Consider the following 17,380-nt stretch of genomic DNA (forward strand, 5'->3'; position numbering starts at 1 on the left):
TTACATAATAATTTTTTTCTTCAATTTAATTGATTTTTATAGATATTTGTAATTTTTTTTTTACATTTTATAAGTTTTGCTCTTCAATTTAAATTAGTTGTTTTGATGTTATTTAATGCTATTTTAAGATTATTTTATAGCATTTTTTAAAGATAATTTGTTTAAAGACCAATGGAATTTCCATGGGTAATTAAACAACCTTTTCATTGGAGAATTATAAGAGGTTGTAAATTGTTTCGATCAACACCAATATAATAACCAACATAATATGCTATTGTTGTTCTGTGGGTGGAATAGTTGGTGACATAGAAATATTACATGATTATTTGTTTGAATTCTATTGGTAATATTCATTAATGAATTTGACAATAGAGATTGGTCAAACCCTTTTTTAAGGACTTGTTGCAATAATTCATCATTATATTTGTTGATATAAAAAGCACCGATAAAATTACTGATAAGTATGATATCAGTGACGAGATACTTCAGGACGACCCGTTTTCATTGGTAAATTTATTAGTGATTTTTATACAATAAAATTTGTTTGTTCATACTAATAGAATATTTTGTCAATGTTTTGAATTTTTCTGGTTGTGTTCCAATCAATCGCAGTTATCACCGCTCATAGTAGGGGAATCAAAATTCAAAAAATATAAAGTTTGTACAATTACAAATAAGCAATAAAGCTTACTAAAACATGCTACGAAACTAAATGAGATATTTACCAATGTAAAATAATCCAACCACATAAATAGACATGTCATTATAATCTAGAAGTGAATATGAAAAAAAAATAGCTCACCAAGAATATAAGCAAATATGAAAAAAACTCCATAAAAGTTTTGAAAATAAAAATTAAAATGAAACACAGAAAATCTCCTCAAGGACCACAGGACAGAGCCTTCACCACCTGCTCTGAAGGCTTAGAAATGGTATGGAGCTTGGTGAAGCATCTTAAGGCCAGCGTAACTTAATATCGAACAACCACTTGATTGTTTATATGTTGAATATGTTCTCTATTTCCATCGATTGTGATTCACAAACTCTCTCTGTTTTATAAGATCTTCGTGTCCTCCCGACCCGAGAGAGCTGGCTAGCACCACATACATCTCAAATTCAAACACCTTAGAGGGTTTTTTTTTTTCCTTTTTTTGGGCTATAAACTTCCCCATCTATCCAAGGTCTTCGACTCTTTGTATCTGGGCTTCAATCCTTATGCTAAGCGCATGCACTGATGATTTAGGATCAGATGCAAGATGGAGAGAAATGGAAATAACATCATTAACTAAAAAAAAAAAAAAACTATGGCGAAATGGCATCGTGTTATCCTCTAAAACACAGACAAAGGAGGAAGGCCTCTCCATGGTAAGCGTATAAATACATTTAAGGAAATAATTTACGAGTGCATGAATGAAACCAGTTCCCCCACTCCTAAAAAAAGAAAGAGAAGAGAAGTGATGCACAAAGCGACAAAGCAGAGGAGGCTCATTGACTGGAAAACTTATATAAAGAACATCAAATCCCCCTTTTTCCCAAAATCCCTTCATGTTTTGTCTCCTCTCCTGGATCCTGGATCCCTTAACAGAAGTACAGAAATACAAACCAGACACTAACAACGTTTCAATAACCAAATCACTAGAAATCTAATAAAAATAATAAAATAACTGTAAAAAATGGGGGTGCCTCAAGCAATGGAGGCGCTAAGAGAACGAGCTGAATTCATAAAAGAATCATTACAAAAAAGCCAAACCATCACTGATAACATGGTCGCCATCCTTGGCTCCTTCGACCATCGTCTCTCCGCCTTAGAAACCGCCATGCGTCCCACTCAGGTACGTTAAGTATCACCCCTACTTCTCACCTTTCTGTTTTAACGGATCTGCATTGTTGTTAGAAAAGGTAAATCTTTTTTCTTTTTCTTTTTATTTTTTAAATTTCTGTAGATAAGGACGCATTCGATTAGAAGAGCACATGAAAATATTGATAAAACGTTGAAGGCAGCAGAGGTCATTTTATCTCAATTTGACCTCACGCGAAAGGTACCTTTTTTTCTTTTTCAATGAAAATGATTTCTTAATTCTTTTTTATTATTATTATTATATAATGCTATTAAGTAATTAATTAATTTGGATGTGTTTGTGTGTTTGTGAATGTTGTAGGCAGAGGCGAAGATACTGAGAGGGCCACATGAAGATTTGGAAAGTTATTTAGAAGCGATTGATCAGCTAAGAAGCAATGTGAAATTTTTTAGCAGCAACAAAAGCTTTAAATGCAGTGATGGTGTGCTTAATCATGCCAATCAGTTACTTGCTAAAGCTATTTCTAAGCTTGAAGAGGAGTTTAGAAAGCTTTTATCTAATTACAGGTTCGTTGTCTTCGTTCTTGCTCTTTTTTTATTGAGCTTCAATTGTGTTTTGTTTCAAGAAATGAACGATGACATAGAAAGTTATGATATTTTTTCAGTATTTTTGGTTAGATGGTGTCCTTAGATTAGCTTGCACAGAAAAGACCAGTTTTTTTTTTGGTGTTTTGAATTGATCAGTAATGAATCGAATATTGGAAATGGTGATGACTTCTGCGGCTGCAAAGCGCCAATTAATTGTGAAAGATTCGTTGTTATTTTGTGCCTGATGCAAGCTGTGATTCATTATGATCTCCAATAATGGTTTTGAAATAAGTTAGGATTGTTTCAATGACAGCAAGCCGGTGGAACCTGATCGACTTTTTGAATGTCTTCCTGACTCTCTACGGCCATCATCATCTGGATCGCCTAGGAACCATGGTGATGGCAGCGGCAAGAGTCTTACTGATCACCAAGAAAAGAGCTTAGAAAATGCTGTTTACACGCTCCCAATTCTTATTCCACCGAGGGTTCTGCCACTGCTACATGATTTAGCTCAACAAATGGCTCAAGCTGGTCATCAACAACAGCTATTTAGAATCTACAGGTAATTTCTCTTTTACTTTGTTATTGGTGCTGGTGTCATCACCATGTTCTTTGTTCTTAGAGCTATCTTAACTAGGTTGTCTTCTGTCTTACAAGTTCTCAAGACAAATACATGTCAAAGGATTCATTTATTCCAATTCTGGTGTCTTCATCGTTTGCTGCTAATGATATGCTTGAAATTTGGAATATAAAAAAATCTGCATTGCTCTACCGTTCTTGATCCACGATAAAGACTTTGAAATTGGAAAAAAAAATCCTAGCTTGGTTTTTTATGATAATCTTTCTTGGAAAATCTTGTGTAGATTAGTATAAATTGGAACAGACTTCAGTTTTGAGTCTTCAACAGTGAGCGATGGACTTGCTCAATGCACCAAAGTTTGGGAAATCATTACATGTCTTTGCTGGATTTGATAAGAAATGGAATTACTTTAATGGAAATGTAGCAATGTAGCGGATACATTAGCTTTCAAGAACGTAACGCATGACAAATGTTGCCTAATAAACGCAACTTCCTTATCAGCTAATGATTCTTATCATCACTGACTTTGGAGTTTTGACGATGATCCATGCTGTTTACACATTCCAGGGACACTCGTGCTTCAGTTTTGGAACAAAGCCTCAGGAAGTTAGGAGTTGAGAGACTTGGTAAAGATGATGTCCAGAAAATGCAGTGGGAGGTCCTGGAGGCTAAGATTGGGAATTGGATACATTATATGCGGATTGCTGTGAGGATTCAACTGTTCAATTGTTGGTATTCGTGTTTATTTGGTTTCTCATTTTTTTTCTAATGCTGGGAACAGGTTAAACTGCTATTTGCTGGCGAAAAGAAAATTTGTGATCAAATACTTGATGGGGTTGATTCACTCCGGGATCAATGTTTTGCTGAAGTCACCGTAAACAGTGTGTCTGTGCTTCTTAGTTTTGGAGAGGCCATAGCCAAAAGCAAGAGATCACCTGAAAAGCTATTTGTTCTATTAGATATGTTTGAGATTATGCGGGAACTTCACTCAGAGGTTTGAAAGCTTTAACAAACTGTGCTGAAATATCATGAATATTAAATAATCTATCATGTGAATTCTAAATATTTTTGGAGGTAATGATACTATGACGATGATAGAAAGTCGTTTCAAGGTGCGTAGAATTTAAACCATGAACCATGAGTTGCAGATGCAAGTAAAATGAAATAGAAAAATGGAAGGATATAACTATGCAAGAGATGAAAATGGGGGCAAATTGAAATGTGAATTTCAATTTGAACATGGTGTGCAAGGTCGCCTTGGAGCTCACAGTCCACGGGGATGAAGATCCATTTAAGCAAACCGAAATGCATAAAAAAATCCTGCATCTGTACCTCTTGGCATCAATTCTTGAGTTCTTCATTAACGAAGGCAACTAAAATGACAATAAGAATATAGAAAACCAACTGTTTTCTTTATGATGGAGGTAACAACATTTCATGTTTATAGATAACCTTAGGGCATTCAAAAATGGCACTACGAATTTTCACTGTGGAAAATGTGTTGATAAGTTAATTTCTCATTCTTGTCCTTCTGTCTTTTTCTTCATTTCTTGTTGATGCTTATTTTATATTGTTTCATTTTCTTTCTTTTTTGGCATGGGGGGTGGGATTGCATCTACAGATTGAATTACTCTTTGGAAGTAAAGCCTGCATTGAAATGCGGGAGGCTGCGTTGAGTTTAACGAAGCGACTAGCAGAAACGGTTCAAGAGACCTTCGTTGATTTTGAAGAAGCTGTAGAAAAAGATGCTACCAAAACCACTGTTCTAGATGGAACCGTCCATCCTCTGACTAGCTATGTGATAAATTACGTGAAGTTTCTCTTTGAGTAAGTTATTGTTGCTACATTTTCTAGTTTCTTTTCTGGTGAAGTTTGTCAATTTTATCATGTCATCTTTTTTTAATGTTCTTTTTTCAAGTCTATTGCTTGTTCATTTGGTTAATGATATCATAAGATCTGCGGGTAAGCTGATCTACAGGGCCTTATATATAGTTCTCCTTCATTAAATTGGTTGCATTTTGACCATCTCTCCTTTTCTGCTTCAACTGTCTGTCTACTTGTTCTTATCTGAGCGCGTCTCCATTTCAGTCTTCAGTGCTCCAAGTTATTTAAGCCTGGCACACTAGTGACATACTTCATCTCCTCTTACTTGCAAATTCCGTGCATCTGATGTTCTTTTAATTTTCGCAGTTACCAATCTACTTTGAAACAGCTCTTTCGAGAGTTTGATGCAAGTGATCCGGATGCTCTGTTAGCATCTGTAACAACAAGGATCATGCAGGCTCTTCAAAATAGCCTAGATGGGAAATCAAAGCAGTATAGAGATCCTTCTCTAACTCAATTATTTCTTATGAACAACGTTCACTATATAGTGAGATCCGTGCAAAGGTTAGTTTCATATTTCTCGTGTTTTATATGACAAGGGTTGATGCTCTGTACATGCTCTGCCTCACTGCGTGCCTGCCACCTTCTAACATCTATTTACAGGTCAGAAGCGAAGGATTTATTGGGTGATGATTGGGTGCAAATACACAGAAGGATAGTGCAACAGCACGCTAATCAGTACAAGAGAATTTCCTGGGCAAAGGTTTGTTTCTTTAACTAGACTTGCCCTCTTCAAAATCTTTGTTTCCTTTGACTATGATGCTGGGGACATCACTTGAACCCACTAATATTGATTCTTTCTGTTAATTTGTATTTAATTATCTTATTGCAATTTCTCAATGGAACTTTTGTTTGCCTACATAAAAATTACAACAGCCTGATACATGCTGAATGAATATCTACGGCATCCCTTTTTTGCATATCAATTTGTACAACATTAAACTTTCCTTGAAGGTGTCCTCATGTGTATCGAAGATTGATATCCTTTTTTTTACTTCATTTGTTATTGACAATTGCGCTTGTGAGTGGCATGAACTAGTAGTTACCCAAAATTGTATTCGACTATATGGTTTCTAGTGATTTTTTTTTTTTGTTATCTTAGTCAATAAGAAGTGATGCTAAAGAGCTTGTCTTTGATGTGCAGATCCTGCAGTGTCTCTCTGTTCAAGGTGGTGCATCAGGCGGTGGCAGTGCAATGGTAGCTGATGGCGGTGCCAGTGGAATTTCAAGAGCAATGGTGAAAGATAGATTCAAGACCTTCAATGCCCAATTTGAGGAGCTTCATCAAAGACAATCTCAATGGACTGTTCCAGACAGCGAGTTACGCGAGTCTTTGAGGCTGGCTGTTGCTGAAGTTCTCTTGCCTGCATATAGGTCATTTCAAAAGCGTTTCGGGTATGGTTTTCATCCTTGGGACCTGCTTCCTCCTCTTTCTCCTGGCTTCTCCTTATCATCACATTTTAAAAGAATCCATCCTTTCTTTCTTTTATTCATAGCGCAAAGATACACTGTTTTGCATGTTACAGGCCTATGGTTGAGAATGGAAAAAACCCACAGAAGTATATTAGGTACTCTCCTGAAGTCCTTGATCGCATGATGAACGAGTTCTTTGAGGGTAAGACATGGAGTGAGCAAAAACGGTAAACATTTGCGAGAAAGATTTAGGCATTTGGCACTATTTATTTTCCTGTACAACTACGAGGTCAAATAATAGGTGGCTTGATATCTCCACGATCCACACGAGGCTTGTATTCTTTTTCTTTAAGTTTTGCTGCTATTTCCCAACTACTGAGTCCTGAGTATGTTTCATTCAAGGCATATACGTAAGAAGCACACTTTACCAACAAAATGTACAACCTACCTCCTATGGAGGTGTAAACAAACGAAAACAAAACATTTACACTCTTTCTCTCCTTTGCTTTTCTTCCTTTTTCTTGTTTCGGTACAAATCACCGACTGGTGGGGAACTCCAAAATCACATGCAATCCATTCTAGTTTCCCGATAGCGAAGTTTTGCTCTTCAGCCCTCAACCAAAAAATTTTGGCTGGTCACCATGCTCTCGCTCCTTGTGATTGATGGTGCCTTCTCTTGCTTTAGCAACAGAAGAGCAGTTTCGGGGGGTCAAATATTATCTAATGGCCAACCAGATCTTCTAGATAGGTTTATATTTGGGTTCGTCATGTGCCATGGTTACTGCTTAACAAGGTGTAGCTAGCCTAGCAAGTTTCTTTCCGGCTAAAAATGGTACTAGAGCATGTATCAGTCCTTGTCCTACAGCCAGAGTCAAACATTCTTCTCTTGAAGCCTCAAAAATTCTATCCTGAAACGGAGTTACTTTAAAAAATAAAGCAGAAACACAAAAAGAAATATAACCCATAAAAGAAATTAAGAAACCAAAACCCAAGAACATATTTTTTACCTCTCTGCTGTTTTTGATAAGATACAACAAGATTTCTTGAACCTGTTGTAGTTTCTTCTTGATTCTGCCCAAAGACTGTTGCAAATAATGATGATAAAAACCCTTGGAGAAGACTACGATGTGTATCTCTTTCTGCGTTATTGGCAACCGCCCTTCTCTATCTACAAACCTCTACAAACCACCCTTCTTCTTCTTTCCATGTACATGCAACACTGTCGAAGCCTTTCTCTTTCCTTTTACCGCGAACCCCTTAGACTGGATTTTTTCAAGTTAACTGAAATAATAGCCGACCCAGATTACGCTGGATCAATTCTTTTTAATTTCTTTTAAAAATCAGGCCGGTTTAAGTTAATAATCACTTGAAACATGTGTAACCTGTCGGGTCAAGTCAAACTTTTAAATAGTTGTTTTTAGATACAATACAATACTTTTTAATTTAGTAATTAGATCATGAGTTTGAAATATTAACATAAATTACTATTATTTTTTTTTAATTATATTTTTTAAAGTTGTTTGTTTTAAAATATAAACTTTGCTATTTTATTTGTTTTGTTTTTAATTATGTTATTTTTATCTCATGATCCAGATGGAAAGGTTAATTTATCTAGATAGTCAAGTTTTTTTTAAAAGTTTTTTTTTTATTTTTTTATTCAAAATTCAATTTTTTTTTTATAATTATATATATATATATATATATATTTTTTTTTCTATTGAATTATTTTATCCACATGATATTACTTGTGGGTTTTGACAATGCTAGTATTTTATTTTTTAATATTTTTCTTATTAATTTTATTTTCTTACAGTTAATTTCTAGAATTTGATGATGATTATAACTAAACTATTATGTGAAGTCATTAATTTTTTTTTAAAAAAAATACAATGACAGAGATATAAAGAATAAAATATATGGGTTCTTCTCAAAACATAGACGACACAACCAAGAATGAGTATCTTCTTGTGAACATTTATTGGATTTGATTTCTGTTTTTTGATTTACACACAATGCATCTCTCAATTTCTAGGAATCTTCGTATCATATCAATATATATAGCCTGCAAATCGCGTGCTAGCGTTTGTTTAACCTAATTAGATAGTTATATTTCCAAAGAGAAAAGGAAATTTTTTTATTTAGAAATGTATTAAAATAATATTTTTAAAAAATTATTTTTAATATCAATATATTAAAATAATTTAAAATTAAAAAAAAATTAATTTAAAATAAAAAATATATTAAAAAAAAAAGTTTTTAAAACGTAAAAATATAAAAATATATTTGTCTATATATTTTAGCTTAAAATTAGCATGCAACACACCCTTTATACGCGTTTACGCCACCCACAATTCTCTGTTCTCTGCTTGTTTTCTCCTAATTGGTTCCATCCCCCAAGATTAAAATCTCCGCCTCCCACTGATCTCTCTCTCTCTCTCTCTCGTTCTCTTGGGAATTGTTCGAGGAGAGAGATCATTGATCACTATGGCTTCTGAATCCAGTCACAATCAACAACACGACAAAGGAGAATATCAATCATCCGAGAGCACCCATCATGTTCCACCTTCAGCAAGCCATGATCTTTATCCAGGGGCAGGATATCCTCCAGCAATGGGTTATCCTCCTTCAATGGAATATCCACCACCACCACCAGGGCAATATCCAGGTTATCCACCGCCAGGTTATTATCCCTATGCACAAGCACCACCTGCAGCAGCCCATTATAACGCAACAGTACATCAACAACACGGATTTGAAAGGTCATCAGGTTTCTCACGATGCTTCCTTACAACGATAATATTCTTGACGTTGTTAATATTTACGTCAAGCATCGTTATGTGGCTTGTATTGCGCCCTCAACTTCCTGTTTTTCACGTTGACAACTTCTCGGTATCGAATCTTAATGCCACCTTGCCTACCTTCACGGCTAATTGGGAAGCGAATTTAACAGTTCGAAATCCGAATACGAGGTTGAAAATAGAATTTAGTGAATTACAAAACTTTGTGTTTTACGATGAAGATTATCTTCTTGCTTCAGCTATAACTTCCCGGCCTTTCTCCCTGGAAACAAAGACGAGCGGTGTAATAAGTGCCAAGCTATCAGAGAATAACAAAGATAACTTGGTGGAGAACTGGGTGGTGGATAAATTGGCCAAGGAAAGGAGCAATGGATCAGTGAGTTTTAATTTCAGGATGCTGGTTTGGACTACGTTTAGATCAGGTTTGTGGTGGAACAGGCATTTAAGCATGAAAGTTTTGTGTGAGGATCTTCAGGTTACTTTTGTGGGTGCTTCAGGTAATGGGAATATTGCAGCCAATGGACATAGGGACTGCTTAGTTTTTGTCTAGTTAATTTGCATGTCACAGAAAGGAAAAAGAAAAAAGAAATTAAAAAAGAGTCGCCATATGAAAACGGATTTCTTTCCTCTTTCAATTTCCTCTTGAGCTTCTTAGTTATCATCCATGGATGGATGTATTATTTTGAGATTCTGGAATCACTAGAAAGATTACTAGCAAAAGTGACAAGCTCCTTGTGATATAAAGAAGAATCTTTCCCCTTTCTCTTCTTTTATTTTCCTGGTTGTTTTTACAAAACGTGTTCCAATTTATAATTAATGAATGGTAATGATTTTAGTGTATGATAGAAAGAGACTTGAGCATAATCAATTGTGTTAACTTAGGAATTTGAAAGGATACAACTTAAGATTTAATATTACCATGCGTGTAACAGTACTTTTTTTTTTTTTTTAATAATCTCAACATTTTTTTTCTCAAAAAATGAAGTGTTGCCAGGTTGAAAATAGATGATATACAGTTGAAAAGGGCATAGAAAGACAGAAACTTTTTAAAATCAAGGAATATTTATGTATCTTATTATGTTTGGTAACAAAATAAAAAAGAGTACTGTGGAATGAAGAGATTAATGATATAAATTATCAAAAAAAGAAATTAATGATATACCCAATCACAATTGCCCCAATTACATACTAGTAGATATTCTAGTATTAAAAGAAAATTTATTTAACTAAACTGTTTTTGTAAAAATAAAATAGCACTATTAAAAAAAAGGGTCAATAGCATCGAAAATTAACAACGGAATATTTCAGACGCATATTTTGCAACAGATTAGTAATAGATTACATATATATTAATTTTTTAATATTAGCAACGGATTTAGCAACAAAAAATCGGTAGCTAAAAAATAAATTAATATATTAAAAATCAACAACGGATTATCAAGTTACTAATACGGTGGCACATGATTTAAAGTCACTGTGCAGATAAAAAGTCTCTATGCCAATAAAAAAATAATGTGTCAATAAGTGATTGATACAAGTATATCTTGCAAAAAAAAAAATAAAAAAAAAAAAAAATCCTCACACGGGAGGAGATGATTGTCAATCTCAAAATTAAACAAAACTTTCATTTTTCCAAATAAAGAACCCTAACCTCATTAATCTGTCCCTTTCTTGGAAAACCCACCCCGTCTTCAATCACTTTCTCTTAAATTGTTCTTCATGAACATGTAATTTCAAAATGTTATTTTCCAGTAACCCCACTTTTACTTTCTTAACTTCCATGCTGAGCTCCCAAGAAATCCACTTGCAAGAAACAGATTTCATCTTGCAAGGAATATGGAACAACAAATTAAGACAGGTCTAATTAGAAATCCATATTTGAGAGATTTTATTTGTAATTTAGAGAGAATATATTTTATTTTATTAACTAATTTTATTGATGAGAAGAATAATTTTGTTCGATCTTTTACAAATTATTTGTTAAATATGACTATCATCACATGCTAATATTTTTAATTTTTAATTTAATGTATTTCATTTTAAATTTATTAATTGGGTGAGGTATGAAAAACAAATATACAAAGAGAGGGGGGTTGGACTTTGTGTTGAACAGAGCATAACATAGCATGAAGAATGTTATTTACATGTTTTGAAAAGTAAAGGAAATTGGGAATTCAATTGTCTTATTACACTTATATACAATAAAGATAAAGTGTATGCTTACGGACATTGTTTACATATAAAGAATAATAGTGATATAATGGGCTTTATTATAGTAGTTTAGGGTTTTGGTTTGAAATCATTACCAACCCATTATATTAAAAGTAGGGATTGATGATAAATATTTGTATTTATTCGAACATAAAAAGGTTCAAATGATCAAGAAATTCAAAGAAACTTCTGCATTTATGATTGTTTTATTTTGGTAGCTCTTTGAGCGGTTTTCGTTCTTTCTAGTGTTAAATTTTTAGATCTGCATTTGGTACTTCCAATAGAATTAACATATTTTTAACTTGTTTTTAATGAAATTTTCAGTTTATTTTTTAGTATATAGAATAACCTATTATATGACACCTAAAATGGCCAGATGTTTATTTATCTGCTTAAGTATAGGCTAAAAAACTTTATTTTAAGGAAAGAAATGGATTATATAACATATTTCCTAACACTATTATTCTTACTCTTTTTTTTTTTTTTTTTAATTTCATATTGTTGAACTCATCATCACATTACATTACTTATTTGTATTTGGAGTTGTCAAGTTTTTGGGTTATGCATATTGCTTCTCCAGGTTTATCAATGCAGCTTAAATTTTTTTTATTAATTTTGAAATTACAAAAGAAATTAATGATATAGATTATCAAAAAATGAAATTAAGGATATACCCAATCACATTTGCCCCAATTACATACTAGTAGAAATGCTAGTATTAAAAGAAAATTTATTGAACTAAACTATTTTTGTAAAAATAAAATAGCTAGCTCCCGCCCATTATATATATATATATATAGCCGTAAGTATAACCCATTGGACATGTGATGTAGATAATAATTTCAAAAGTAAATTAAGATTTTAATAATTGTGTTTAATTTTTATGATGAGGGTATAGATTAGATAAGAATTTTGAAGAGATATGTAGCTAATAATCATTATAATTGCAAATTAAAACAAAACCTAAAGACCTATGCAGTACACTAAAATGGAGAAGAAATATATATATTTTTTTCAATTGGTATATCTTCTTCTTAATATGAACATCCTTTAAAAATTAAGTTTTATATTTCAAGTGATTTTAAAAATATACTCTTAACACGAATAATGCATATAAAGATTAATAAAAGAAAAAAACTAAAGGAGAAGGAAAATTTACTTTACAAATAGACACGTTTTACTATTTACTATTATAATGTAATTACTATTTTACCATTCCAAAAAAAATCAATGGCTTTGATGCTGGGGCATTTTAGTTTTTTTTTTTTTTTTTGCATGGTTCATTAGTCATTAAAGTATTGACTAGGGGTCTACGTTCTTTCATAATTTTTAAATAGAATAAAATGATCCAATTACCCTCTAAGTCAAAATTTCAAAACTAAAAAACCATGGGTGTTTAAGTCTTTTCACTTTTTTAAAACACAGTAAAATGACACATTTACCCTTGAAATAAAAATAAATATCCATGGACCTTTTGGTCTTTTCACTATGTTTTTTTTTTTTTTTTATGTTATTGGTTTTTGAAGAGTAATTTGGTCTTTTAAAATATTATTTTAATGAAAAAAGTTGCTTGTGTGTGCACGGAATGCACTAGCACATGGGAGGTGTCCTCGCACTTTGGGTGGTGCGTGCAACACCTCCTTGTAGTAAAAAATTTTCTTCACTCGTGTCATTGGAATCGTCTTTTTGTGCTCTTTATGTTGGTTCAACATGTGTTAGCAATGATAATGGAATTTGTTATCAATGAGGCTTTTTTTTTATTTATTTCTTTTCTCTCCTTTTCTCTCTCTCCTACCCCTGAAATTACAGCTTGGTCCTCTTTGTTGTTAGTATTTCAACTTTAATTTTTATTCTTTTTGTTTTTATTTTTTGTTCTTAGCCTTTTTGTAGAAGTTTTATTTTTTTTCAATTTCATCATTCAATTTCAATTTGTCATTATTTTTTTTCAAATTGGTCCTTATTTTTTTTTGTTTTTTTGTCCTTTTGTTAGAGTTATTTTTCTTTTTTATTTCACCCTCCAATAAAACAAATTGTAGTTGTCGTCTGATGTATTTTAAATTTTATTTTTTATCCTCATTCTTTTAATTACTATATTTTATTTTTTATCCTTTTGTGTAATTGATTCCCCCCTATTTCATCATTTAGGGTTTTTCATAATTGATTTGTTAGGAATTAGGATTTACGATTTTTTATGTATGGTATTTCCAGTCTAATGACCAAAGTCACAAATTTAAAAAGTTAATGAGGGTTAGCATCCTTTTTTAGCTTATTTTCTTTGTTGATTTCATCGTTCGATATTTTTTTTAATATTGGCTTTATAGTTTTCTTTTATTTCTTTTCTATTGGGTTATCCTAACCTAATGACCTATGATGCAGGCTTGGTGGGTTAACTCGAACTGACTCGATATTACATGTCTATCATGCTAACTAGGGTTGACCCGCGTCTTATTTTGTCCATTTTTTTTAATCCAATTTCATTATTTAATAATTAATTGGTTGAAAATTAAACTACATCATTTTTTTGCTCTTGAAAAAATATTTATTTCATAAGATATCGTGATATTTTTTTAAATTTTTTTTTGTTCATCTAATTAAAATAAAATCAGCTTATTTGACAAATCAGAGCTCTAATCCTAGAGTAGAGTTTTCTTTTTTTATTCAAAATGTGTTCGCGGCTCCTAGATATTATTTTTTACGATAAAAAAAGTACCTACAATGCAACACATATAGTTATACTACATATAAACCTAAAAGATCTCAATATTTACATAGTGAAGATTACAATTTCACCTCAGACCAACATAAATAACTTGCTTTGTTGGGAAGGTAGTTTGATAATTTCATAACTATGAATTCCAGTGATGTTTTTCATGGAAAACTCATGGAAATCTTGTGAGTTAATGAACAAAAAATAATCATCCTTCTTTTTTTGTGGACCTGTGCCCTTCTCCACCACATTTCCTCCTTTTTTTCACTTTTTTGTATCTTATATTTTTCAAATCCATGCCTTTTTTTTTGTGAACTAAAATGGTAGAGGAGAGATGAGAGTGAGAAGGTAAATTAGACATAAGATGAAAGAGGGAATGAAGACTCACTAGACAAGAAAGAGGTGTAGAGAGGAGGACTTGCTCTTACATCACTGGTTAGGGAGATGATGGTGTTAACAATATTCATTTCATATGTTTTTTGTAAGCCAAACCAATAAAAAAAGAAAATAAAAGAAGGGATGGAGGCACTAAATCGACAGAAGAAAAATAAAAGAAAAGAGCTATATCTGAGAATAGAATGGTTCAAAAAAAGGGTTCTCTTACATCGTCGATATGGGAGATGGTGGTGTTGTTGGTGATGCTTCTATAGTGAGGGATGGATTCTGTTAAATGAATTTGGTGTAAAATGTAAAGAATTTAAATGATTTTGGTTTTCAATAATTAGCTTTGTTTGAAACTGTGATGCTTCTTTCTTTAATATAGGTTAGTAAAAGACATTAATCAAGAATATTCTTTTACTGTAGAAGCAATTGTGGCTCTACTATTCTTTGGCTAGATGTGGGAATCGATGTGGGAATCAATTTTTTGTCTAGATTACAATTTGCCTAACATTAGGAGACCTTTATCATGCAATTTATTGTGAAACTCTTGTCTTTTTTTTTTTTCTTCTTCTCATATCCTGTGTTAGGTTTGACAATTTATTTTCTCCCTTTCTTTCTGCATGGTGTTCCGTTGTTTTCACTTACAATAGAAAAAGTGATTGGCTTGCTTTATTTGTGTTTCTTGCATTATCAACCATCGTTGTTGGATTTGTCAATTTTGGTTCTTCATCCTTTCCACTCGATTCTCAGCTGAGTTGGGGTTTATTTACAATACCTTTGTAAAAAGTTATCTTTTTGTGGATTTTTTTTCATTATTTTTTCTCTTTTAAATATTTATCTTACCATTTTCTTTGCATACTTAATATTTAAACTTACTGCATGGATGTAGAAACTTGAAAAGATGTAGAAATGAATTTGATTCCAAGTTTGCAAAGCTCTGAAGGTTTTATATGAATCTTTTAGACAATATAGGTATCTTATTCTAAAATGGTTGGAATGTGGATATTTCACCAACGATCGAATAATATGAACTGAAGCATAGAAAACAAAAGAATGTGACTCGCTTGGTGTTCTTGGTATGCATGAGAATAGACATTTGTTGATTTAATTGTGAACATGTCTAATTTATAAGTAATTAAATTAATTGTATGAAATTGGATCAAAGAAAACATACCTCTCTTTGGTGTTCTTGATATCTTTGAAAATAAGTTATATTCACAAGAAGTTATTGAGTTAATTAATCTCTCCCAAAGTCATCCCACTCAACATGGAATTAGTAAATCTCTCTAATATTTTCTTGTCTTCTCAACGCAAAATTCATCAATAATACATGTTTTGGTGAACCACCATTCTAACTCTCTACATTTGGTTGAAGCAAATGGATCTTTTTTTGTTGAATTTGGATAAATTTAGAGTGAAACGAACAACTTTTCTTTGAAACTGATGAGTGCATTTCATTACTCATGGATTTATCTTTCTTATTTTTACAGGAGAGTTGTATTTACGATGAGAAGAGTGTATTTGCCTTGGAGGTGTGATGGTTTTTTTTCAAAAGTACAATACCTTTTAAGCACGAATCACACTTTTGAAAGCTAAAAAAACATGTTTTTTTATTAAAAGAAGAAGAAGAAGAAGAAGAAGCACAAGTTATCTCCCATCCAAACACACAAGAAGATGCCTTAATAAGATTTCAAACAAATCTTTATCGAATGGAAGTGCCCATGTTTTTGCAATGCATTTCCCTGAAAATTCATGACATGTTGGTGTTCAAGCTCAACCAGTTATTGTTCCTTATTTACAAAAGAGCTATAGGTTCTCCAGCAAATATTAAAGGAAATCAAATAGTGGATCAATATTTGCATTGAACGTTGTGTTGCTCAAGCATATTTAATATTATTCTCCACATGAGTGAGTCTTCTTTTTAGTGCCTTATCATTTTTAAAGATTTTAACTTTAAGTAGTATATAAAGGGTTTAAAAGAGAAGTGGAGTGATTGTTGAAATTTGTCTTATAAATAATTTGCTGTGATGATGCCCAATACCTTTATAGTAAATAGAAGTTTAATATTGACTAAAATTTTCTTAATTTCATCTTGAAGAACCTCGTATCCTTTTCAAAACTAGAAAAAATATGGCATAAAAAGCAAAGCTGATGTAATTGGGGGATCACCTCCCAAACCACAATGAAAGTATATCTATTTTTGTTGACAAGTTTGTTGCTATGGAAAGTAACACCCAAAGAGTGGTGCCTTTCTAGGTGTGTGCAGTCATGAATCCAAGTGTTTTTGGTATTTAATTATTTATTTTATATCTAATAAGAGCTCAGAGTGTTGGTATAACATTGTATGTGAGGTTCGTGCACCATTTGTACTCATAAGTTGACTCAATACTAAACTTTGATCATGTTGAGCACATTAATTTAAAATATATTTAATATTTTTTAAAAATTCCTTAAGTTAATTAATAATATATTTTAGATATTATTTTATTAAACTCTGTTTATTATTTACTTTGTTTTCAAATAAGATAATAAAAATATTTTTGTAATATTAACAACTTTTTTTTTTCAATCCATTGTAATCATTTTTAAAATTTAATTCGGTTGCTTTACTTTTATTGCATGTTTTTGTTATATATATATATATGCAAGTTTAGTTGGGTCAATTAATTAGATGAAGACTTAGCAGGTTAATCTAAATCAATCTATTAAATTATTATTTTAATATTTAATATTTATTTTATTTGTTTTAAAAGTTAAATTTTATTTTTACTTGTTATCTAAATTATATTTGAATTTGTCATATTAATAAGGTTATTTTAAGATAATTTACACGATTTAATTTGAAATCATGTTAGGAAATGATTAAGTTTATAAGGTTTGAAGGTTAATTAGTTAAGCTGGCTTTTGATTAAAATCTTTCTTGCAGTTGAAAAATATATTAAAAATGTTTGGATATATTTTCTAAATATTCAAGATTTCTTTTATCCTAGCTGCGGTGTAGCACTGTACAATTATCTTGT

General features: G+C 31.9%; 2 protein-coding genes across 2 annotated transcripts; both read left to right on the forward strand.

The window, feature by feature from the left end:
* The first annotated feature begins 1,673 nt into the window (after nucleotides 1–1,673).
* LOC118027946 (exocyst complex component EXO70A1) lies at nucleotides 1,674–6,494 on the forward strand. The gene is made up of 11 exons (XM_035031449.1): nucleotides 1,674–1,832; nucleotides 1,944–2,039; nucleotides 2,160–2,365; nucleotides 2,700–2,948; nucleotides 3,534–3,672; nucleotides 3,748–3,960; nucleotides 4,588–4,793; nucleotides 5,157–5,354; nucleotides 5,454–5,553; nucleotides 5,995–6,245; nucleotides 6,377–6,494. Exons 1-11 carry the CDS (start codon nucleotides 1,674–1,676, stop codon nucleotides 6,492–6,494), a joined length of 1,935 nt encoding a protein of 644 aa, XP_034887340.1.
* Nucleotides 6,495–8,747: 2,253 nt separating this feature from the next.
* Nucleotides 8,748–9,611, forward strand: LOC118027945 (NDR1/HIN1-like protein 10). The gene has a single exon (XM_035031448.2). It carries the CDS (start codon nucleotides 8,748–8,750, stop codon nucleotides 9,609–9,611), a length of 864 nt encoding a protein of 287 aa, XP_034887339.1.
* The last annotated feature ends 7,769 nt before the right edge of the window (nucleotides 9,612–17,380 follow it).

Source organism: Populus alba, chromosome 6 (assembly GCF_005239225.2).
Source record: "Populus alba chromosome 6, ASM523922v2, whole genome shotgun sequence".
Classification (NCBI taxonomy): Eukaryota; Viridiplantae; Streptophyta; class Magnoliopsida; order Malpighiales; family Salicaceae; genus Populus; species Populus alba.

Excerpts from the sequence above, each read along its gene's own strand:
- LOC118027946 (XM_035031449.1), top strand. The coding sequence starts at position 1,674 with ATGGGGGTGCCTCAAGCAATGGAGGCGCTAAGAGAACGAGCTGAATTC. Across the intron at positions 2,040-2,159 it reads AATTTGACCTCACGCGAAAG|GCAGAGGCGAAGATACTGAG; the intron begins GTACCTTTTTTT and ends TGAATGTTGTAG. Across the intron at positions 5,554-5,994 it reads AGAGAATTTCCTGGGCAAAG|ATCCTGCAGTGTCTCTCTGT; the intron begins GTTTGTTTCTTT and ends TTTGATGTGCAG.
- LOC118027945 (XM_035031448.2), top strand. The coding sequence starts at position 8,748 with ATGGCTTCTGAATCCAGTCACAATCAACAACACGACAAAGGAGAATAT.